This window comes from Mercenaria mercenaria, chromosome 18, assembly GCF_021730395.1.
Source record: "Mercenaria mercenaria strain notata chromosome 18, MADL_Memer_1, whole genome shotgun sequence".
Taxonomy (NCBI): domain Eukaryota; kingdom Metazoa; phylum Mollusca; class Bivalvia; order Venerida; family Veneridae; genus Mercenaria; species Mercenaria mercenaria.
The window spans coordinates 16,043,465-16,069,197 of NC_069378.1; the positions used below are offsets into that span (position 1 = coordinate 16,043,465).

General features: G+C 33.7%; 1 protein-coding gene across 3 annotated transcripts in view; it reads right to left on the reverse strand.

Annotated features, from left to right (window-relative positions):
* LOC123538409 (uncharacterized) overlaps window positions 1-25,733 on the reverse strand; it is a 60,421-nt gene that overhangs the window by 12,581 nt on the left and 22,107 nt on the right. For all 3 annotated transcript variants that reach the window (XM_045322493.2, XM_045322495.2, XM_045322494.2), the window contains exons 2-4: window positions 19,928-20,128; window positions 4,793-5,003; window positions 1,234-1,373 (exon numbers count right to left, since the gene is read on the reverse strand). In XM_045322493.2, coding sequence (XP_045178428.2) covers window positions 1,234-1,373; window positions 4,793-5,003; window positions 19,928-20,128 — 552 coding nt within the window. The remainder of the gene's footprint in view (window positions 1-1,233; window positions 1,374-4,792; window positions 5,004-19,927; window positions 20,129-25,733) is intronic.

Sequence of the window (25,733 nt, forward strand, 5' to 3'; positions counted from 1 at the left end):
AATTGACCCAAGGTCTGGCTTCAAACGTGTTAAAACCAATTTCGAGTACGCTTCCTGGAAACCCCAGAACTGCTGCCATATGCGACGGCGTGGCCGTTACCTTATTCAGACTCGAATTCACTACCTCCGGGTTGAAGGGACGACACCTTAACAACTAAAGCACTGCTCCCCTAATTGGCATTCTACAGACTGTTTGCACCTAAATATGAAATGACTACGCAGTGAATCTAGTTCATAAATGTTAAATGATTTAATAGTTTCATTGTGCGTTTTGCGTAACTGCTTATTGTATAGTATCATTATAGAAGATTTGGGTAAAATTCATTATGCAGTTGTTCATTAAGTAAAGGTTTACGAACAGATCAAGATACATTTCCATCGTCACATTTGTCCGAAACGTAATTTTAAATGTACATTTTCGTAACTTAATATGCAAGCCCTCTAAAGTACTAAGCATCATCTCAGAAGTTTGAGTGTTTCGTCTCCGTTTTCCTAAAGCTTATTTATATATATTTATGGGCAGCATATAATAGCCATTTTACGTATTTCTTAGATGGGTTTGCTTCTAAATGAAAATCAAGTTAGAAACAAATATATGAGACAGCAAAATAATAAAGTATTTAATGTGTATAAGTTGGTGAATGTGATATAGAGTGCGTATTACATTCTTCTTATTACAACATAATGCTTATGCATGGCTAGCGTTTAAGAGAGAATGTCTTGAATATATACAACACCGCATTCAGTTAAATTTAACATTTAATTGGGAAACAGATTTTAATTTTGCGTGCTTTGTTGGCAAATAAAACACGGTTTTGAGTTCAGATGCGTAGTAATCTAATCACAAAGGCGACGAATCTATTTCCATTCTAACAAGCTCAAATTACACCAGGAAAGAATTCTAATCTGGAATAAAATGCGGGTTTAAATTCGAGGGAGTAAACCGGAATAGCCAAAGGTAGGTCATTTTGCGAAACGTATTCTAGTCAACAAGACAATACACGGTAAAATCCTTTTTTGTTTATATAAAAGAAAATCTTAAAAGTGTTAGAATTTTCAATAACAAATGAACGACAATAGTGTTAAGAATCGAAATGTAGGACATTGTTTTTGGGACTACTTCTCTAAATGCATCCCGAATTTGACTCACGTTGAATAAGTTAATTCTATATAACGTTCTGTTTAAACAATTAAAAGCATGATAAAGATGAATGAATATCCAAACGGTCTTACGTTCTTTTCCAAACGACCTCCTGACCCACATCAGTTTGACGCCATCATGTATTTCGTGTCGTCTTTGACAACAGCAACAGTACAGGAACATACAAAACATTATTGACACGATGAATGCAGCTGCTATGCTGATCCCTGTACTGAAACAAACACAAACAGAGAAATTACAAGAACTTTTCATATTTCCCGGGAAATAAAATAGACTTATTTCATCATTTAGATGATTTTGTAATTTATGTGCTCTTTAAAACACTTTGGTCAATAAAGTATATAGAGAACTCTTTTAAGCGTTAGTGATGCAAGTGGGATTTTTACTACCTGAGTATTTAGTGGCATTTCATTTTATATTGAAACAAGGAGCTGCGTTCAATAAACGCTTGATGCCCCCGGTGGCATCCTTGTCGATACAAAGCAACCTAAGTCCAAAACGAGGTCAAGTTCAAAATGATGTCAGGTGATGTTTGAAGATGAGGAATGGTCACAGGTTACATCTTTATTAGTATCAATTCATTCTAGTAAGTGGTATTTATGCTAGACGAAACGGTCCCATTTGGTTAACCAAGAGATGGCCCATATAAAGCAAAAGTCCAAAATGAGGTCAAGGTCAAGGTCAAACTGAGGTCAGGTGATGTTTGAAGATGATGAATGGTCACATGTTACATCTGTATTAGTATCAATTCATTCTTGTAAGCGGTATTGATGCTAGACGAAACTGTCCCATTTGGTTAACCAAGAGATGGCCCATATAAAGCAACCTAAGTCCAAAATGAGGTCAAGGTCAAGGTCAAACTGAGGTCAGGCGATTTCTGAAGATGAGGAATGGTCACAGGTTACATCTGTATTAGTATCAATTCATTCTTGTAAGCGGTATTTATGCTAGACGAAACGGTCCCATTTGGTTAACCAAGAGATGGCCCATATAAAGCAACCTAAGTCCAAAATGAGGTCAAGGTCAAGGTCAAACTGAGGTCAGGTGATGTCTGAAGATGAGTAATGGTCACAGGTTACATCTGCATTAGTATCAAGTCATTCTATGATGCTAGACGAAACGGTCCCATTTGGTTAACCTCGTACGGACGGACGAACGAACGGACGGACAGGACATTCACTATATGCCTTCCGCATCAGTAGATGCCGGAGTCATAAAAATAGCATAAATATATAAACTTTAATGAAACATGTGAAAAACTCTTAAATTTTAGTGTTAGTGATGCAACAGAAATGTGATTTATTCTAACTTAGTATTTAGTGATATTTCATTTCATTTTTTAGAATTAACATAAACATATTAAATTGTGATTATCGCCATCAAATCCATGTTGACATCTAGTTCATGTTCACCCGAAGGCTTACTTCTTTCAAAGAGTACACGAGCTGTGACACGTTTTTTTACTGAGTGTATATAAATGAGAACCAGTGGAATAGCTGCAGGAGGTTTCTTTTTCGTGCAATCAAGTATAACGTTGATCAGTTGATCAAAAGAATAAACGCTTGTTAAGACATTGCAATGAAATGTTCTTTGTCAATAACCGAGATTGTTTTAGATATCGCAAGGGCTACATCGGGTACGTTAAAGAATTAGGCAAAGAGCTAGGCTAGGTTAATCGAACAGGCCTGTATCTAAAAGGATTTCTCTCTCTGTTCTGAGCGTTTTGTTTCACTCTGTCCCTCTGGTCAGTTCGCTCTGTGTTTGTACTAATAGAGGATGAATTTTGCGCCCTGAGTGGCTGCCTTTGCGCTATGTAAAGTGCCATTGAAAGAGTTTGTCATGAAAAGGGAGCGATATAAATCTAGTATAATTCAAAAATATTATACTCTTAGTGTTCCAGATCTGTCTTTGTTGAATGTATCTCGTCATTGTTTGTAAAATTTTCTCTAAGAATGTTCAGTTATGTACTTTTGTCATCGTTTGACCGAGTATTGATTTATAAAAAGGACATATTTTACACGTATATGTTTTATTTATTGAATTGCTAATAAGTCTTCATCAATCAAAACAAAATGTGTAAATACACGAACAGGTAAACAAAAATGTTTTGTGTAAAATCAATGATATTAAATACGGTCTGAGTATTTAATTATATTTCATTGAAACTTAAATATATGCTGTATATTAATTATACCGGGTTATAAAAAGCCATTTCATGAAGATAACACTTTAATAGATCTTCGTCATTATTTTGTATTTCATATGGGTGTGATATGCCTTGCGATCAAGACATTTCGGTCATTTTCAATTTAGTTTTGAACAACATTTAAAGTAATTTCGAATTCATAACAATACTGTTGTGACATTTTTATCTCAATGAAAAAAAAAATGAAACTGTGTTAAGTGATAATGAATGTTTGGAACACAGAGGATGAATTTGCGCAGACAACGGATGACGCATCTAGTAATTGGTATACGCTCGTATTAATTCTCCTTAAGGACTAGATCGTCAAGTATCCAATAAAACAACTAATGTCTCAAAGAAAACAGACTTTACATGAACTTGTATTGATTTATCTGTAAACTCTCGGTAAAGCTTCCAGAGAATGGTCTTTTACCAAATTGAATTCTCGGTGTTTCTATTGGTCAGCGACGTTATTCTATTCAATGTATAATTTTCTTGCATTAAAGACACAAAACAAATTAAATGGCCGACACAATTCGGATTTGATTTTAATTTGATAATCCTTAAACTAATTATATACTGAATCCAACCAAAATGATTCCTTCTATATGTCACTGACCCGCCGTTACATAACTGAAATACTGTTGAAAAACGGCGTTAAACCCAAAACAAAACAAAACATATGTCACTGAATATTGCTGAAATCATAGGTTTTAAAGAAAATAAACATTTGTGTCATATGTAGGTCATACTGGACTATTTTTGTAGCAAGTCGAGAGCTAGCTCAGTCAAATACCGCAGAAATATTTTTAACACAGAGTTTATAATCACTTCTAGCCTACTGCTGTGCCCAGATTAAAAATTCAGATTTGTTCAATACTAGTGATGTTAAAAGTGTGTGTTTTTATTACGGCTAATATTTTCTTCAAAATGAATAAACTGCAAATATTGCAAATCACTAATTATTCCTGAAGGGAGAATTTGAACTGACACTATTGAACTCCTGTTATTTAAAGGCCACTCAGGCCAAAAATGGACCTCCTTTTTGCCATCTTGGTGAACTCTCGCTATATTTTACCGATACATAATTTAATGATGGTGAACATTAAAAGGATGTTTAATCAAACTGCATTCCATTGCTTAAAATATTTAATTATGAACAAATGTTGACATCATTACAGATAATAAATAAAAATGCCATTCAATGTCCTGTTTATTTGCTTGCGACTTTATGTATCCATACCTGTGATATCCTCACAATTATGAGCATTTATTAGTAGTAGACAGAAAATAATTAAATTGTTAAACTGCAGTTTAGGTCTACAACTGAGTTATAAAACTATAGTGTTGCAATTGTATCATTTATTTAAATGTGGCTTGAAATTAAACCATATATTTTACTAGAAATAGTTTATCATGACTGTATGAAATATATAAATACCTACACGATATCCATTTCGGGATCCATATCAGTTTTTTCATCTTTTTTCTTTGCAGCATCGTATTCGGTTTTGTTGCAACATCTTTGAGCTGATTCCCCTCCACAACAGTGAATCATGTCATCTGATTGGTCCTCCATTGGACAAATAAATTTCACATTTTTAAGGCGTATCCCATCTATTTCTTGGGTATTGTTGTTAAAGCAGATTGTCGGCTCTGAAAAACGGGAAAAACTATAGTAAATTAGACAGATTAATAGATTACTGAAGATACACAATGATTATATATGGACAGTACGTAATGTATGCTCTTTGTCTGAAGAATATATTTTGTAAAGACATAGTAGTCATGACCATCATTAGCTTAAGGCTTATCAAATCCTTTACCGATATAAAACCATTCAGGGGAAATTTCACTGCGTTAGTGCAAACTTAAAATCTTGCTTGCAAACTTCGTAGCTGATGTCTGTCACTCATGACAAAATAATTTACCTTTCATTAACATCACATGTTTTACACTGTCCCTTAAAACACCCTAAACATAAGACAGATTTGTTATAATTGCATTAACTCTATTTAGCCTTGTAGCCTGCTAGTTTCATAAAATAAAAATTCAATCAAATTGAAAGCAAAACATAAACATCTATTCATGTATATAACTGGCATTAGTATTGTGCTTGCTTGAAATAGTGTTTCTATTTCTTTATCTCATTAATTTTCCCTGACAAATGTCAAAGATCATGTGAACGAAAATATCAGTTTGGTAATCTTATTATAAAATACATTTTTTATGTTGAAATGAACAGAAAAGAATACAATTAAAACACGTATTTTGTACACCATGTGTCTCTGTGATATGTATAAATTAAATCAAATGTATTCTGATAGTATCACAGCTGCAGCTAAAGTAGAAAGGTAATAAGACGTCACGGAACATGTGCTAAAAAGACAATATGTAACTGTTACCGTTACAATGATACTTATGGCAATTTAAAACACTTTTGAATGTTATGTTATAATCAACATACTATTTGAACAATGCAAGTGTTTTTATTGTTATTATTATTGAAATTAAAATCGATATTTTGAAATCCAGCGGAAATCATTCCAAGCCATAAAAGCAACTAACGTCAATAATTGTACAGTGGAAGGTAGTTACCAGTTCCCTACAACAAGGTTGAAGCATACGGAATATAAAAGCAGCATGGTCTATTGATACCTTCGTCAGAAAGATTAAGGTTGATCAATGTAGGATTTGGATGCAATCCTAGATTAATTGATATCTGACTTCAGACATTATGAATAAATATCCAAACTGCATTGTGGTGATACAATTTCAAAGTAATACATAAAACAAGAAACATATACTGAAATTGATTCAGAAAATAACAACTAAAAATCACTTAACTGATGGCGGCAGATTTAACATGATAACAGTATTTTCCCTACAATGTCTTTATCTATACAGTCAATAAATATAATTTATATATTAAACAGCAATAAGTAGTAAATATATCACAGATAAAGTTGTTTTGTCCAGAAAAGACGAAATTATTCTCCAAAATATGACGAATTGGGTATTCAGTTTCCTTCTTTCTTTCTTTCTTTCTTTCTTTTGTTGTGTTTTATATTATTATCTGTCTGAACACTTTACAAACAAGAAATAGAACTGATATTAACTTTGATTAGAGAATGTTATCAAGCAACGTGAGATATGAAAGAACATCATATGACTGTGTAGACAACCAAAATACCTAAATAGGACCTTTGCGCATGAGATTTTAAACTACAAGGAAATGTGATATACATTTGTATTATGTACATTTATATTATATCTAAGCTAAATCTATGTTTAACTTGATTTGATTATTTACGCGAGATGTTATAATATGGAATAACAAACAGCAACTTAGATATTCATTATCGTCACACAAGGTCAAAACAAACACAACATGAACGCCTTTTGACGATGCGTCAAGGTTTACCTTTGGGGAGGTTAAGAAGTTTAATTTAGCGCAATATTACACACTTCATATGTAACAAAGTTACTGGTCAGTGTAAATTAAGTAACACCCACTAGGTTATTTTCCATATGTCTGAATGGTTACAAACTGCACGATACGCAAACCGTAGAAATGCTCGTGTTGTATATATGTGTGGAATATATATGCATTTATTATATACCTATACAACCTACAGAAAAAAATTCAGTAATGTACCTTTTGTATTGAATGTTGCCGGACTACTTTAATTTAACATTCATGACCTGACACAATTATATAAATAGCCCACAAAACACTTTTCGATCACCGGTCGCGTCATACCAAAAAAACGTAAAAATGATACTAGTAGCTTCCTCGTTTGACACTCAGAATTAAAAGGATAGTGCTAGGACTGGTCAGCCCTTTATCAGTATAATGTGACAGGGTGTGGTATCATGCTACGTGTCTACGGCGTGATATTCCACTGAAGCAGCAGTATAAAGTTGAGCATTGTGCTCACTGCTACAAACAGACACCGTCATTTATATAACTGAACTGAAATGTTGAAAAAGACGTAAATCGAACACACACACACATACACAATATATCTGGCTGGGATTAAAAACGATGATCTGTCCTAGGATTTTCTTCTGATATGGAAACAAACCGACGGTTAAAGCATTAGAATTCAATACAAAACCTGCAACAGGGCAGGAAGGGATTTAGATTTCTTACAGCAAGTATGGTTAGATTTCTCAGACATGATAATTTTAGAATTACACCACTATTGATCTCTGATACAGCACTTGATTGAATAATATTGCAGCAATCCTCCTGTCTTCGATGACAGCTTTATTCTCTTAATAAATAAACATAGTCCACAGTGGTGGAAATAAGATCTCAGTATTAATCACACGCAAAAAAAGGATCTTTGCTGCTAGAATCAAAAAAAATTTTAGTTAATAACTCTGCCATGTATTAATTGCTATAATGTGGTTGCTTCTAGGCATAGCTGGTGTTTAAACAATTTGAAATGTATGGTCTATCATATACACAAACAAATATTGAGAGGGTGATGTGAAAGCATTGTACAGTGCTTTGTTGTGCTCAGTATTTCTTTTCAGGATGTGTGCATAAACTTGTTCACGTTACGTTTAAACTGAATAAAGTTTTAAGGACATAATATTTCTTTTGCAAGAATATTTCTCTCTGTGCACAGTCGTATGGATACATTTGCGGACTTCTCTTTCGCTTTTAAACCATACTGCAGTTAGAGAAACCGTTAGCGAACCTTATGGATCCTGACCAGACTGCGCGGATGCAAATTCACTATAATAATGGTTTTCTCATTAAATGCGGCTCATTTAAACTTTGGTACCTGTAACATGTGTCAATATTGCGTTCTGCTCAACCCGAGGCTAGAAGCTTGCATTGCCACTACCGTCCACGATTAGGCTCAATCAAGCATGTAACATATTCATGTAAGTCGTATCGGGCGACCTGTTGTAATATACTTTTTCTGTTATATACTAACATCATGTTTAGACAAATTTGCTCTTCCGGATTTTGGCATAATAATCATCTCTTTCTCGTCCTCTAAATATAAACTTTACCATAACTAGAACAAATTAGGTAAGTTAAAGCATACATGTTTTGCAAACATCAATCGCTTCGATCACGATGGAATAAGATCAATTTCTTTATCTGTAACAAGTCATGTTTTATGAATAGATTACAAACATATCACAAGCTTTAAAACATCCAGATTTCTAATGATATTGATCTGAGACAGTCTTTCATTGAGGATAATTAGTTCAGGAACGTCCGTTACAGTCTCTGTTTGAAATTTGTCCAATGACAAGCTAATTCTCTAAATAAATAATGATAATCCCCCGTGGCTGAAATAGGAACGCGACATGAACCGCACGCCGATGAATCGTTTAGCTTTTGTAAATCATATTCTTATTTGATGCTTGAAACAGGACTGCCTAGTCTAATTTGATTTATCCTACTGAGAATAGATGTTTTTTGTACAGTAAGAAATAAACACACTTAAAATTCTTTATAACAGTAAGATATGGTTAGATATAAGGAATCAATAATTAGACAGCAGACTTTGACTGTTTAAAGCGAAGCATTGTGCCAAACTAGGCAGTAAAAAATCGAAACATAACAGTTTGAAATATATTTTTCATGAAGTTTTCAGTTTTAATTCAGCTCAAACCACAATATAGTTCATATTGAAAATATCGCAGAATCAATTTAATATAATGAAGTCTGTGAAAAAAAACTCTTTTTATGCGTCCGCCCGCTTAGCTCAATAGGGAAAACGCAGATCTACGGATCGCAGGGTCGTGAGTTCGGGCCCTTGGCGAGGCGTATGTTCTCCGTGACAATTTGATAAAATACATTCTGTCTAAAATCATTCTCTGATTCAAGTGGGAAAGTTGGCATTACTTGCAGAAATCAGGTTTGTACTGGTACAGAATCCAGAAAACACATAACTGAAAAACGGTTGAAAAACGGCGTTAAATCCAATACAATCAAACACACGGTTTGGTGTACTTTTGAAAAATTTTCTCTTAAAATGCAAGATAATTCTACTGATACTATGAATATTTCCGAATAATTCATATGGTGGTAATAGAAACATTTTATTAACTGTCATCGTCAGAAAACTAATTTGGTGGGGACATACTTCTATTCTAAATCCAAAAATAAAAGCGGAATAAAACAAAGATAAAAGATATGAATAAAGATTCAATATTGACTTTATTTATTAACAGTCTGTTATAAATTGTTCAGTATGATTTAATTAGCTTTAGCAACATTTGCATGTAAAACTGTTGTAAAATTTCGAAAAAAAATTGAGATATTGCCCGATTTTACGTAGGAACAAAAATATTTTTGGCGTTAACATTCTAATTATTGAAGATATATCAACATTCACCCCCAACACCTCTCCCCACCCCTCCCCGGAGACCTTTGGATGATTAAAGTTTCTATCTCAATCTTGCAAAATAAGGAAATATTTCATGAAAACATAATTTTGTATTTATAATACAAGAGAATCAAACAGAAATAGACCAGTCCGTCCTAATGGCATTTTGCTTGGCACGAAGGTCTAACCTGGAGTTTAAAATCAGGAAGATCCACATGTATTAGAATATTTTTTTTTTGCTGATTTCATTATCTGAACAACATCCTGCAATAACATGTCTATAGACTAATGCGCAAATATCTGACAGTGTGTATTACTCATGTTTGATCCAAACATGGATTAGTTAGTCACATTTGCTAGGATGTGTGATAGAATGAATTCCAATTGCAGCTGCAATATACTATGTACAATGTATATCAATAGCGAACATATTCTAACATTTATGTCCATTGAGAAATTTCAAACATCACATGTTAAAGCATATGCAAGAACTACAGTAACTGAATTAGCTCAGTATAACATATATAGAAGGGTATAATACCAGACTGGGTTTTGAGTATAATACCAACCTTTTTAAGAATAAATGACGACATCATGGTAGTTTTGAAAATTTTCGATATTCTTGGTAAAAAGTATTTGGATGATTATTAAGTGTTTCATGTTTGCTTCAAGTTTAAAAAGAAAAGATGAAATCGGTGCCGATCAGATAGCCCGCTAATATACCAGTATCACTCAAACATATCGCTTTGACATAAAACAAGAATTTTTCAGAAACCCCTTTTACGGATCTTTGAATTCATTTTTACTATTTTAAAACTAAAGATAAAGTAACGTTCCTTTTTTGGACGAGTTCCTTTAAATTATACACCATTTATGAATCTGTCGAGCTACTTTTATTTCTGTTTGTCCAAACATAATTACATTTAGATCACATGAATCCTCTTGGATTTTAATGTTTGTACCAGCTTTTATCATTTCTCAAATTGATTCAATCAATCAATTGCCGTTTACGAGCGATGTACTTTAAAGACAGAGTTAATCTCTTTCATAAATATCATCCAATATTTATCAGAGAACTGAAAATTTCTGTGCAAACGGTTCAATACACGCCGTGTCGTCAATGATTTGATTTTCCAGCGCCAATGTTTCTGGACTGCTCACTTTCATGACGATTTTGTATTTGCATTGAAGATATTGTTAACAATATTTGTCTATTATTGTGTTTACTTGACTGAAAATGGAATGCTCGATTTCTATTAAAAATTGGAAGTAGTCGAGTAAAAATAAAAATGAGAAATCTGCTAAATTTCTAAAATGGACTGGTCCATCATTCAATTTGGACAATATCATTTATTATTTGAAGGGGTGTTCACTGAAAATTTACTGACTGAATAGCAAACAGTGCAGACCATGAACAGACGTGTAGGCTGATCTTGGTCTGCACTGGTTGCAAAGGCAGAATAAATTGCCTACAGCAGGCTAAAGGTTAAATCTTTTAACAGTCATAGATTGATTAATGTTGATGTACTTAATTTGATTTTAGAACGCTACCTGCTAGTGATCTTAAATCATTATGATGATGTTTGTTTATGATTTGTGAGACGTGATTAATCAATGTTACAGAATATCATACTTTTTGAAAAATCATGTTTATTTTACAGTATTAATTGAAACATTCTTTTGATTAAACGCTCAAGATGATCATGTGTTAAATAAAACTCGAAATTAACTCAGACTATAAGACTTAGCATATGAGCCGCGCCATGAGAAAACCAACATAGTGCGTTTGCGACCAGCATGGATCCATACCATCCTACGCATCCGCGCAGTATGGTCAGGATCTATGCTGTTCGCTTTCAAAGCCTATTGGAATTAGAGAAACTGTTAGCGAAAAGCATAGATCCTGACCAGACTGCGCGGATGCACTATGTTGGTTTTCTCATGGCGCGGCTCATATGTACAGTAATTCTGAGTAATATCAGTCTTAAATATTTTGACATGCTTGCAAATGCAAGCAAAGATGTTAATACTTATTCAATGACATGCTGTTATGTAGTAATACGAATGCTTAATGTAATTATTATTGTATTACCAATCATGCAATATTAGTTTGCCATTTGCGCACTGAGAAACGTGCGTCTGTAAATTATGACTATCTAATGAATATGTATAAACTCGCTAATACTTATACGCTAATTAAAGCATTTACGAGATGCATAATTAGGACTCTGTAGTTCTAGTTGGTAATGAGCAATATGTAGAACCATCATAGAGAACAATGATATATGCGAACTAGATCCTATCCCAACATGGTTATTAAAAGAATGTCTTGACGAACTAACACCAGTGATAACAACAATTATGAATGCATCTCTAGATGCTGCGTATGTGCCCAAAGCGTTCAAACATTCACGAATAAGACCTCTTCTAAAAAAGCCAAGCCTAGATTCTAATGTCCTAAAAAACTATAGACCTGTGTCAAACTTGCCGTTTCTGTCTAAAATCTTAGAAAAAGTGGTAGATGTTCGAATTGAAAATCATCTGAGGAACAACGAACTTCATGAAGTTAATCAATCTGCTTATAAAAAATTCCACTCAACCGAAACCGCCCTATTAAAAGTTCAAAATGACATTCTTCAATCGTTGGATAAGAACAATGTGACTATTCTTGTGATGCTTGATCTCTCTGCAGCATTTGACACTATTGACCACGGGACGTTGATTCATCGCCTTGAACGTCACTTTGGTGTTACAGGCAAGCCACTCGCATGGATGATGTCATACCTTAGTGACCGCTACCAGACCGTATGCATAGATGGCGAGCTATCACAACCAGTGCTAATGAAGTACAGTGTACCCCAAGGGTCTGTCCTGGGGCCAAAGAACTACACAATGTACACAAAACCAGTCGGAGCTATCTGCAGAAAGCACGGACTGAACAATCATTTCTATGCGGACGATTCGCAGTTATATCAATCCTTCAAACCAATAAATAAAATGTCTATTGAAGAGACCATTCATCGCGTTGAAAGTTGTTTAAAGGACATAGTAAGTTGGATGAATACTAACATGTTGAAACTCAATGCTGAAAAAACAGAATTAATCATATTTTCATCTGAACACAAGACACAATCTGTTTCAAACATATCTGTGAAAGTGGACGGCTCTGAAATCAAACAATCAGGCAGTGTCAGGAACCTCGGTGCTTTCCTGGATTCGAACATGAGGATGGAGCAACATGTGAATAGTGTGTGTAGGAATTCCTATGCACAGTTGCGGCAAATTAGTCACATCAGACAATATATAACCGCAAACGCAACCAAATCTCTAATCAACTCTCTTGTTACATCACGTTTGGATTATTGCAACTCTCTTCTATATGGAATTCCAAAACGGTCAATGAACAAACTGCAATATGTCCAAAACACGGCAGCTAGAATCGTAACCAGAACATCCAGATACGACCATATAACGCCTGTTCTGCGTGAACTCCATTGGCTTCCTGTGCAATGTAGGGTAGAATACAAAATTATAACACATACATATAAGGCACTCAAAGATCAATCACCAGCTTATGTAGCGAACATGCTAGAAATATATACACCATCCAGAAATCTGAGATCGCAGAATAATGCATTAAAACTAGTGGTGCCCAAATGTCGAACAATACGATTTGGTGACAGGAGCTTTCAGACAGCTGCTGCGAGGTTATGGAATGCCCTCCCATCTGGCATAAGAGAGTGCAAGACCGTGCAAAGTTTCAAAAAAGCGCTAAAGACGCATTATTTCATACAATTCTTTGGCAACTAACATCTCACTGATTACCTGATTTATAATGTAGGTACTTTGCCGGCCAATTAATTACTTTAATTAAGAACTCCAGTGTGACAGAATAATATTGGCGGTGTTTTTTTTTTCTGTGGGATGTATCGTGGATGTTCTCCGGACCGTTTAGGTAGGGATTGGCCCAATCATCCGGGACGGTTTGCATGCTGTGATGCATGTCGCAGACATCATACCGTTTAATTCTGTCTGTTCAAAATGTAAGATATCTTCTGTTCTATTCTGCTCTGACCTGTGTCTTTGATAGGTCAGTTAATGTTTTATGATATTGTATTTTGTTTCATGTTTTGATCTGCCTACCTTACAATTTAAAATGCTTGGTATCTTATTACCGTAATGTAATTTTAATTTCTTCTATAATACTTCAATTCCCATTTTTTATTGAACATTATATAAATGTTTTTATGTAAAGCACTTTTGAACGTATTTTTATATGAAAAGAGTGCTATATAAATGTGGTATATAATAATAATAATAATAATAATATTAATAGGTACAACCTAACACTCCGTTTTAGAAAGACTGTATCGTATTTTCATGGTTTTTTTTGTAATTCCGTCAGCATAGTATTAGCCATTTTGATTCCGTTTAAATCAAAAAAGAAAACTTTTTAACAATAAAATAAGATCATTGTTATATTCAAAGACATTTAAAATAATAGAACAGAGGATGCGCTTCTTTACATTATTTCAAGTTAATTCGAATTCCCGGATAAAACTGTCGGCCTTCGTAAGCCACCGCGAAAACAAGCTTCCTTTTGTGTCAGAATTCTACACTGCACGTGAGGTATACCAAAAAGCGACGAGAGGCAAGAATGTCAAAGTCAACAGTCATAACGAACCCTCTAATCGTTTGAGACTAAACTGCATCAGAAAGAACAATATCGTATTTACTAGCACTATTGGACTGTTAAATTGTACAGAAAAAAATAACGTTTCAGCTGGAGTCTCTGAGGGATGAAATGTTACAGATGGAACAATGAAAGTTTAATTCAAGCCAATAGTAACTGAAATGCTAACAAAATGTTAAAAATATAGGGACATATAATATGAATTACTTCTGAAATGAATTGACGTCAGTACCACGCCTTTTGTTGACATTCTTGCGCAGCCACAGTGAAAGTGTCAAACATAACAAGTATTAATAAGTGGTTAATTATTTCAGAACATCAGTAAATATTTACCCACCCACGAGATTATCGTTCAACTCTGTTGAAGCTGTCAGCTTACAACTTAGTATTTAGTGTCTCTACACTGTGACCGTCATGGTTTCATTACTGGCTGATAAGTAGATTCACGTTTTGTTTAATTGTTGAATATAATTGTCCTCAAGAGTGGAACAATATGTTATGAAAATATAAATATTTATATTTCTTGACATGTATATACATACAAGTAGACCAGACAGAGGGCTAATAACTACCCTTTTGGTTTTTGATACTAACATTTCGCTTTTTTGAAACCCAAACACTTGGCCCCGCAATTTGTGAAACTGTATTTTAAGACATGCCTTTTCAAAGCACATAATTTTAGCACATTTTAACTGCAGTGTTAATTGCCTAGTTTCCTAATATAACTTTACAGTGATTGAAGTGAGGCACAAACAGGTACGTTCAATTGATATATATATATGCTCCTATCTAAAAGTATTAGCTTTTTTATTCTGAAAGAATTAAATACTGAACACAATTAAGCAAATACAAAAGAAATATCACGAGTTTCTGAAAATGTTAATGCCCAAAAATGTATAACTGTTTAAACTTATTAACATGCCCCTATAACATTTCGAAATCAGTTACACATCACGATAACATCACACCGGTTAGAACATGGTCGAAATATTACGGCGGGAGTATATTGATAATTTATCTGTACAATATCAAGAAAGATAACTTAAGGTAAAAATGTTGTCAGAGTTTAACGTAGCACATATATGATTTTATGCATAACATTGTAGGCATCTAAAAATATCATAAAGATGAAAGCAAGCATATTGTTGATAAAACAAAAGTACTTTTATATTATCAAATGGTAAATACATACCTGAAAAAACTAAAATAATTTGCCAATGTTTTAAACGATTTGCATAACAAAAGTTTCTGTTTAATTTTAAGATACAAAATATGCGTATGTATTTATGCTAAATGAACTTTCCTACGAAACAGTTAAAAACATGCTCATACAGAAAAAAGAAGTATTAGTGTATTAAAGTCTGTCTATAAAGTTATTTTCTGAAACTTAAATGTACAAACTATTTCACAATTTTGTGACAGTATTCATTGAAACAATACTTTAAATACTGTGGATGATCAAATATTGATGAAAAATGAACATTTAATTTCGATCCACCACTTATAGTGATTTCAGTTTTGATTATATTTGGACATGCTGACATGCGCAATCAGATATGAATTTCTTTTTGGCTGAATCAGTAGTCTTTGGATTCAACAAACCAATTATGCATAATCATTTGCAATTTACGTACGAAGAAACGCGCGCCTATAATTATGATAATTTGAATATCTACTTAATCTGTAACAACAATATGTCAAGCTTGATTTGATAACCAGCAATTTGCAGACTCATTATCATTTATTTCAATTTGCAGCAATATGCAGACTCATGATCATTTAGTTCTATTGAATAACCAGCAATCTACAGATACATGATAATTTAGTTCTTTTTAATAAACAAAAATCTACAGACTCGTGATCATAACAAACGACGATAATGAAAGGAACTAGCCAACACATTTTAGTCAAAAAATAATTTCTTTCAAAAATTCATAAAAAGTGAGTACTCTGAAAGTGACTAGTGGTACAAACTTAAACTCCAAGTCTGCGATCTTTACCGTTTGGTGACAGACAATGACCCATGTACGAAGCCTTAGGAAATGAAACGCTCAAGAACAGAATAAAAACGAAATTACGTCTAGCCTTTGGGAAATGAAAAGTTGCGGAGAGAAAAGTTAAAGAGAGAACACATACTAAAAGAACATACGGTAGAGGCACTTGTTTTGCAGAAAAATATCAACAAAAATCAATACATTGTAACATCCGCCTTTACTGTCATGATATATGAGTTATACGCTCGAACCATTACGAGGTGCGTCCTAGATAGCGCTATAATCTGACACTTACAGGACAAATTTAATTCAATCCAGAATATTTTTATCAATATTGCTTTGTAAAAACTAGATCACAGGATGATATGTCAATGGCATGTATGCAAAAGCTCTTCTTTTGCAGACATTAAATATATATTCATAACAATTAAAACCATGTGTCAGCGCTTTCCAAATTACTTTGTTGTGGCGGTATTTTAAAGACATGCATGTGAGAGCTCGTCTTGAATATAAAACAGACGTTTAATATGTTTCCAAAACAAGACGCATCTTAAGGGATGATAAGTCACCTCATATAGGTAATATATTATGTAGTCTGGCTATATGATATACTTAAAAACAAGGGCCTGCTGTTCTAAATCATTTGTCTGTAATCATCGTCAATCATAACAGTCTTTGAAATTATATACTATATTAATTAAAAATCCAATTTCTAAGCAAACTATTACCTTTGGTATATTGTACTCAACTCTTAGATGTTCTGAGACAAGTCTGGCTTGTCAATAAATACTCTACTGTCTGTACTGTTTTATTGGGGAAACACTACTTTTCCATGGTTTTGTCGGCTATAGTCAAGGTTTTGCACCACTAAATTATGACTTAATATACCGACTAAAGGTCAGGGTTAGGTTTAACCTAGCTTCTGAACTCTTTTGGTGTTATACCTAACCTAAATAGGAAAATAGTCGCACCGTTTTATTGTTGATCGTGATCGGTCTGTCTTAGACTTGTTCGTTGCCTTACTCTTAATGGTCCCATCTAGAAGATACATTGTTATTTGTCCACTTTTTATCAACGTTCGGTATTACATAGTAGAAAATCAGTGAACATCAATCAAAATACAAATGTACATTATTTCGTCCCAAAATGTTTCGTGAGTTTTATTTCCTTTTTATATTAACAACTCTATCACCCCTTAATTCCATTTTCCAATTTTGTTGTTCCATCAGGGCGCATTGGAAATGATGCGATAAGTTGATTCTCTTGAAATCATCATCTAAAGCAAGCAGCCGTTCGGTATACACAACAATTAATGATAAATTTAAGGTGACGAATTTTCGAGATTGTGCATGTGTAGTAGAAATGTGCATATTATAACTGAGCAGGTTACTCAAATACGTCATATTCTATCCACTAAATCGTATTATTTTGTAATTTTGTAGTTAATACCAACTGATGAGTACAAGAGAATGCATCACATTTCTATCTAAAAAGAAAACACAATTTATTTGTGTATGGCCATTAGTTTCTGCTACGAATGACCGCTGTGTATTTGTTATGAATATTGCTCGGAGATAAAATAACTAATATAGTACAGACCTGTCCGTTAATTGGTTTTCAAAGACATCTTTATGCGCCAAGGAATATTGTTACTTTTCTGGATTGACGAACTTCGTCTTCTATTGTTTTAGCTTAGATGCGTTCTTTGCTTCAAGGAGATGTCTTACATATTTTATTTACATTCAATACATTAGCTTTTTATTGCTACCTGGCGGCTGATAAAAAGTTCCCGGACTTGGATTCACTGTTATTATTATTTTTTTTATTCTTTATGAATAATGATTAAGTTTAAAACCAGTGGTAGAGGACGTGAGAGGTATTGCACGTTTCTTAACCTCTCATGAACAGATTCAATCAAACCGGCACTGCTATTGCTTTAGCTTGGTTGCGTTCTATGTTCCAAAGAATATCTAACAGATGTTATTTTGGCATTCGAGGTATACTGGATAATCGGATTAACCTTCCTGTTCGTTGGCTTTGATAGGATGAAATAAAAGTGCTTAAAAGAGGAAAGTCCGCCTCTGGGTACCAGTTTTCAAACAACAAGGGCATGTATGAAATAGCAAGGCACTCATACTTCGTTAAGATACGTTACAATGTAAATACTTTTAAATGCTTATAGCACTTAATGGATGTCACAAGAAATCTACATTAAAATACAGTAACTGTTTATATACAATTTCACTTTAAGAAGTGCTGAATACGAATCCATTTCAGAAACAACTGCAAAATTGAATGATGTTCTTAGGGGGCACAGTTTTGTCCAAGGACATGTGGCAGTAATTACTTGATACTAATACATGCTAATATCTCATCATATGTTGTTATTCTTACGCAAGTAATAAACACGTAATCGTGTCGAAGGAAACACGTGCGTACTTAGCACCATTGCTAATATATAGAAGTAGTATCAGTAAATATTTACACATGTTATAATCATTGTAACACTTAGCTCTCAGCAACTCTCATAAAGTAGTATTTAGCATAGGTAGACTTTTTCGTTAATAGCTTATTGAGACACATTCATTTATTACTGAATTGCATGGATTTCAAGAGGGGTACATTATGCAAAGTAAATATGGTTAATATGATAATAAGCTATTTGTGTCATACATAATCGTAGAACCAGGTAGATCAGAGGACTGGTCAGAGGGACAACTAAAATTGTACTTTTTAACATCCAATTCCAAATCCACAATTTGTATCTCCAAAATAAAATTACAACGATATGTACATGTAAAGCATAAAGTTCTAATGCATTGTGAAAAGGTCTTTTAATTTTTTCGTATGTTCTGTAAAAGTTCTACTCATGTAAACACGTAACAAATCATATTACTCAAGTATTTCATCATATATCGGGATATAACATTTCAGTACGATAATGCTATAATAAATATGTATCTGAGACGCAAACTGCTTGGTTGGCTAAAAGCAATATCGTGAACAACTCGCATCCTGTTTTAGTAGTATATCAAGTTCATTGAAACTAAGGCATGTAATAAAAAGATTATGTTGACTGTATTTGTACACATGTTTAAATTACTAAACATAGTCGATCTCATAATTATCTAATATTATTACACTCATGTTAACAATCGGGGCCGGCATGACCAAGTGGTTAAGGTTACTTACCACGATTTCTTTTCTCTCATCTCTGTGCGTTTGAAAACTCGCTTGAGGTATGAAATTATTTCATGTGAGTAAAGCCGGTGGTCTTAACAAAGTGCCCGCTTGTGCCTTTGGGGGCACCTTGGGTCTTCCTCTACCACCTAAATTTAAAACAATCGGCAAACTACCTCTTACCGTGTCGGTGAAACATTAAACACACAAAACGAAACAAAAGAACATGCACAACAGGTAAAGAGCAGTAAATCAAATGAATTAATTACAAATTAATCAATTTTGAATAGTCGCCTCCTAACTTTTATACAGACCATGCAGAGCTCATCAACAATAGTTATATACAATTACCTTTGTTTGGATTTTCTTTATAAGCCTTTCGTTGCATGTAAGAATTTGACCCGTCATATTTCATCCATTCTGGGTCCTCTACCCCACCTGAGTGTGATCTAATGCTTTCTGTATTGGTGGAAGTAGCATTGCGTTTATTTCGAGTTCTCTGATCGTTGTCTAGAAACCTTTTACTTCTGTCGACATCCAGTGAGCTTGCACCTACAAATACATATATGAATTATTACATTCCAATAAAATGTGCATAAAGTAGGACTGTGTTTTACATGCAATTGTTAACAAATAATACGACTGCGTTGTGGTTCATTTAGAAGTTTACCGATTAGGAATATGCATTCAGATGTCCCAAGGCTGAGTTCTGGCTTTGAAATTCATATCCATTTTGCTGCCTAACTGCTTAAAACATAAACTAGGGGTTTCCTTTGTCTAGTGGTTAAGGTTTCAGTCATCGTCTGGCTTGTAGATTCCTTTCATTGAGAAGCCCATCTACCTGGCCTACGGAATGTCGATGGGTCAACTTCATTTGGACCGATATTTCAGATTTCATTTGTTAATTAGATCTAAGAATAGATTTTTAAGTATTTATCAGTTAAAGAAATAGTTATATTTTCTAAAACACGATTTTAGAACTGCGTCTTTGTAACGACGCACCTGTACAGATAATATATATTTTGCACATTGGTGTGCTAGTCCAGTAGAAATTATATAAACATGGTGACGTGACATTTGATAAAATAGGGTTATTATAATTATAGAAGCTCAATCAATTTGGGATGCTGTATTCGGATCGAGTGGATTTTGCCAGGACGGATCACAACATCCAAGATCTAGCTACTTATAATGTCCCTTTCATTAGATACCTCGGCCTAGTTTTGGTTGTTTTGTTATCGAACAAAAATTTCAATGTTTATCGTCGTTAAAATAGACCCGAATGTAGACTTTGTGTGCGCTATTTATAAAACTGTGTCATGTATATCAAATAAAAGTAGTCCGTCAATAAACTAAAAGTATCTGGAAAGAATTTAGAAAACACGAAAGAGAACAACACCTTACTGTCAAACAAGTTTCAGCAGACGGGAGACTTGATTTATGCAGCAAACGGTTTAAGTATGGATCCAAGTTTATGTCAATTTTTAAAAACGAAATATAGAGGTTTTGGTAGTGGTCATAGGAAATGCAATTGACTTCATTGATAAAGAATGAGAGAGTTGTGACATGCTCTTTTACTTTTGTCTGGGAAATAGAAAAGCATTTTTCTCATACGTTGAACTTACAGATGTTTTAATACCGGACAAATTACGGCTGACTTACGGAATAAAGTGCAAAAACAAAGAAAAATATATACGTCCGAACTGAACGATAAATGTATAACCCATAGGTCCCAATAGGATACAAAATATTGATTGCCGCTGCTGAAAACCGGCTACATTCTCGTTATATTACAACACACACGGAAAACCCATGCATAATTGATATTATACTGTTTGCTATGTCTGGAGTTACTGGGCTAAATTATAGGTAGTGACCATGTTTAGTATTTATTACTGATTCCATTGGGAAATATATTAACAAATGCTATGGAACGTTGCTCTCTTGCTATTATCACACTAATGAGGTTATGGAATTTTCATACTTCAGCTTAATTTGATGATATGATGATAACGTACAGAAGGTCACGTGGTGAATGACTCATTTAATATACATGTATATGAGTTAGTAGTTTGAAAATAAATGTCAAAAGCATAGTAGAGACAACAGCTAAATAGATGCAAGTTACCGACATAAGAATATTAATAAAGGAAATTTGAAAAGTACATATGAGGTACATGTAGCTAAGCATGTAGTGTATAAAGCACACGAGCTCTAGCAGACAATAGCTAAGTTATAAAAAAACAATACTTTATTACAGAAAGAATCGCCTAGGCATTTGGCAGGAAATAACATGGCCGGAATTATTACTACCATAAGAATGTTTTTCTTCAGTTTATCAATAGAACATTTCTTCTGTAAGCACGATAAAATTATCCTCATCGTGTGCTAGAGGCCATTTTATTTTACTGTTTCTTGCCTAGAACTCCCTGAACCAGATGGTTGCTGTCCTAACGGTAAACGTCGTTTTTGCTTATATTTTAATGGTAATACGGTCTACTTAACAAAAAATCAAGGCCTTCGAGTTGTTTATCGTCTGATTTACCACGGTTCAGAGTTCAGATGCGTAGGAATTGAACCACGAGGGCGTTAGCCCGAGTGGTTAAATACTGAAGCATCTGAACGATGAACTGTGGTAAATTAGACGATAAATAACAAGAAGGCCTTGATTATTTTCATTCTGACATGCTCATTGATATATTTTAATAGATATTATACTGGACTTCGTTTGCCCGAGGAGTAATGTATCGAAAGTCATGCGGCAATATGACGTCATAACTGACGTAATAATGCTCTCGTACCGGTCCGCGCGTCAACCGTTGTTTATCGCAGAATATATAGAGCTTGATTTTCTTCTTTGTTTAACTGGAAAACAAATCGAACCATGTTAGAATGTTAATTATATAACAGTAAAGCAAACTGATTTCGAGTTATTTTTAATATATGAATGGAAATGAATTACCAGTCACTCATAACAAAATTAATCATGCTAAAGCATCTTTGAAAAACATTCACTGTGAGAAGAGTAGCATTTTTATTCAGTCATTTCCAATTTATTAATTGTCATTTGTAATATTTTGACTGCAAAATAATTAATCAAATATTCATTCTTAATTTGAATATTATCCGACTTCTATATTAAATTCATTGAAAAATTTTCTCTGGCAAAATAATTAAGATAAAAATTACAATGTACATGACGAATAGAATTAACTGGGTTAAGCAAAACAAATTCGTGATTTTAGCAAGCCAGTTAAGCTCACTCGAACCAGATTGATTAACATCTCAGTTCATTAAGTTTTACTTTCGAATAAATTGATCATTTTTGAACGACATAGTATGCTAGCCTAAGGCTATACATTAAACTTCTTTGGGTGTTAACAACCTGGGTAGAACTGTGTCACAGCAACTGTAAGGAAACGGTTGATCGGCTTACTCAATATAAATTTCGAGGACTTCCCCTATTATAAGCAACATGTCAGCTATCACATTTATATTTTAATCATTTTTTACACCAATGGCAGTTATTGGTGTCAATCTGATTGGCTTATTTCATTTTCAAGCAGACATCAGAGCTATCTCAACCTCCAAACATCTAACTGTTTTGGTTCAAGCATATTTAAATATTGAACAGTTTATCTTGACTGTGCTGATGCTGATTGTATTCTTTGACCAAGGTTAAAATGTTACTTTATAACAATAGTTTATGTCTGTCTACTTTCTTTTAAGGTTACTGATACTGCATAACTTTGATAGTATTTAAAAAAAAAACTGCTTGTTCTTTATATTTCTTGATGCCATCGAGACTGAAAGATAGTGAGATGAGAACTTCATTTTGCTTGCTAAAGGCGATGATTTGCAACTTAATTTGACTGCAATCGATTTTGTTTCTCCTAGAGAATTTTAATTGAAACCAATTTATTTTGCAGCCTAAAAGACGTTTAGATAACATTAAAGTTTCTAGTCTTATTGTGTGAAGGCACATCAGAATCTGTTCGACAGAGAAGCAGAACAGCGAAAGGCAAGTGTAAGATAGAGATCCAAATGAATGATCGGTTTATAATAACAATATATCTGGAAATCAGGATCACATTATTGACCAAGTAATGACCTATCAAACGAACATTCACATATTCCCGCAAGATTGAATCTCTGCGTTTGTCTTCCATACAAAATGAGGCGACTTTATGTTGTAAAGATTTTACTTCAGTCTGATACAGTCTGATGTATTGTATGTAATCAATTAAGCTTTATGTATTGAATAGTGTATAAAACGTATCGAATGTACTTAGTTAGGACAAAAATCGTCCTTTCTAGAAAACAGGGAATGGCTAATGATATATACTTATGTATACTCATACTCCTTTAAGACTGATTATACAAAAAAAGGTTAGATTAACATTATATCAGCAGCGGCACTCTTTCAAATGTCTGTTTGTTTCAGAGAACGTGCCATTTATCAACAGTATTTAGATATGTACCTTCGGGTAGTGAACCAAACCACTATAGTTTATTCTGTACCTGCCCTCACCAAGAAACAGCCTATTTCTCCACATGAATAAAAGGTGAAGAAATTATTTCTGACACAAAGTCTTTTGCCAAATCGTCACGGAGAAAATACGCCTCTCAGGGGGATCAAAGGGGATCGAACTAACGACCCCGTGATCTACAGACCTATGCTTGCTCTATTGAGCAAAGCAGTCGGACATTTTCAAGTTGAAAACTGAGATATTTTAGAATAAACTTAGCTTTATTAAATTATTCCATATCAAATTGAAACATCCTGAAATATTTTATATTAAATTGAAATGTCCTAAAATATTTTATGATCAAATTGAGTTGTATTGATTTTTTTATATAAATTGAGATGTACTTAAATTTTTTACAAATATATTTTTTAAAATGTTTTTAAATATTTTGTAATTAAACTGAACTGTACTGAAAAGTAAGAAATAATAAGTTCCCAAACGTGGTTTATCGTAGAATAACCCAAGTTTTGAGTTTTTATTATAAAAAAGAATATATCACGAAGGCCGTAGGGAACTTTGTAAAGTTGGGAACTTATTATTTCGATTCTAACACGACATACTAGTATCAACTGTGTTAGAAAAAATGGTTGCTACTTTTTACGACCGTGCTACGCACCTGGATCGGATGACGTCATTGCACGCGAGTGGTTTATTGCAGAATAACCCGAGATAGCTTTTGCTCTATATGTATGTAGGTTATTTGCTGGTCGTGTTAGAATATTTGATAATTAAATTGAACTGTCCTGAAACTATTGTACAGTTAACTTGAAATGTCATGAGATTTGTTGTAATTAAATTAAACTGTCCTGAAATATTCCAAACGTAAATTAAACTTGTTGAAATATTTGATAATAATATCTAATTGTGCTGATATAGTTTATAAAGAAAGACATATGAAACTGAAGCGAATGCATGTTAATCTGAAAATGAATAAAAATAACAGTATCTTTTAAATTATAATGATTATGATAATGATGCTATAGGTAAAAAAGTCATGGTTTCATGACATATTTAACATCAATCGGTTCGAGAGAAACAGGCGTTTTTCTTGAAAGTATAAATGATAGAAAATAAAATTTTAGGAGATAAAATGTATATGGCTAATATTATAGCAGACAATATTTGAGCCGTGCCATGACAGAACCAACATAGTGGCTTTGCGACCAGCATGGATCGAGACCAACCTGCGCATCCGCGCAGTCTGGTCAGGATCCATACTATTCGCAATCAAAGCCTATTGCAATTAGAGAAACTGTTAGCGAACAGCATGAATCCTGACCAGACTCCGCAGATGCACAGGCTGGTCTGGATCCATGCTGGTCGCAAAGCCACTATGTTGGTTTTCTCATGACGCGGCTCATTTTATGATCTTACTACTAAATTATTCGTTTACGTATTCCTGGACAAAATTTTTGATCGAAATCATTTTTGTCAATTGTTTCTTATTTTGCCTCAGACGAGTTCCCTTAACACATCAAATATTCCGAAATCCACAAAAATTGGACGCCATGATACTGTGTATTTTTTGCCTCTTTAAGTTTCTTTGACAACGTGTTAATTTTCCAATTTCGATGAAATTCACCAAATAGTTCATATTAAGTTCGTTGTACTTTCCAGAGAGCCCGAAT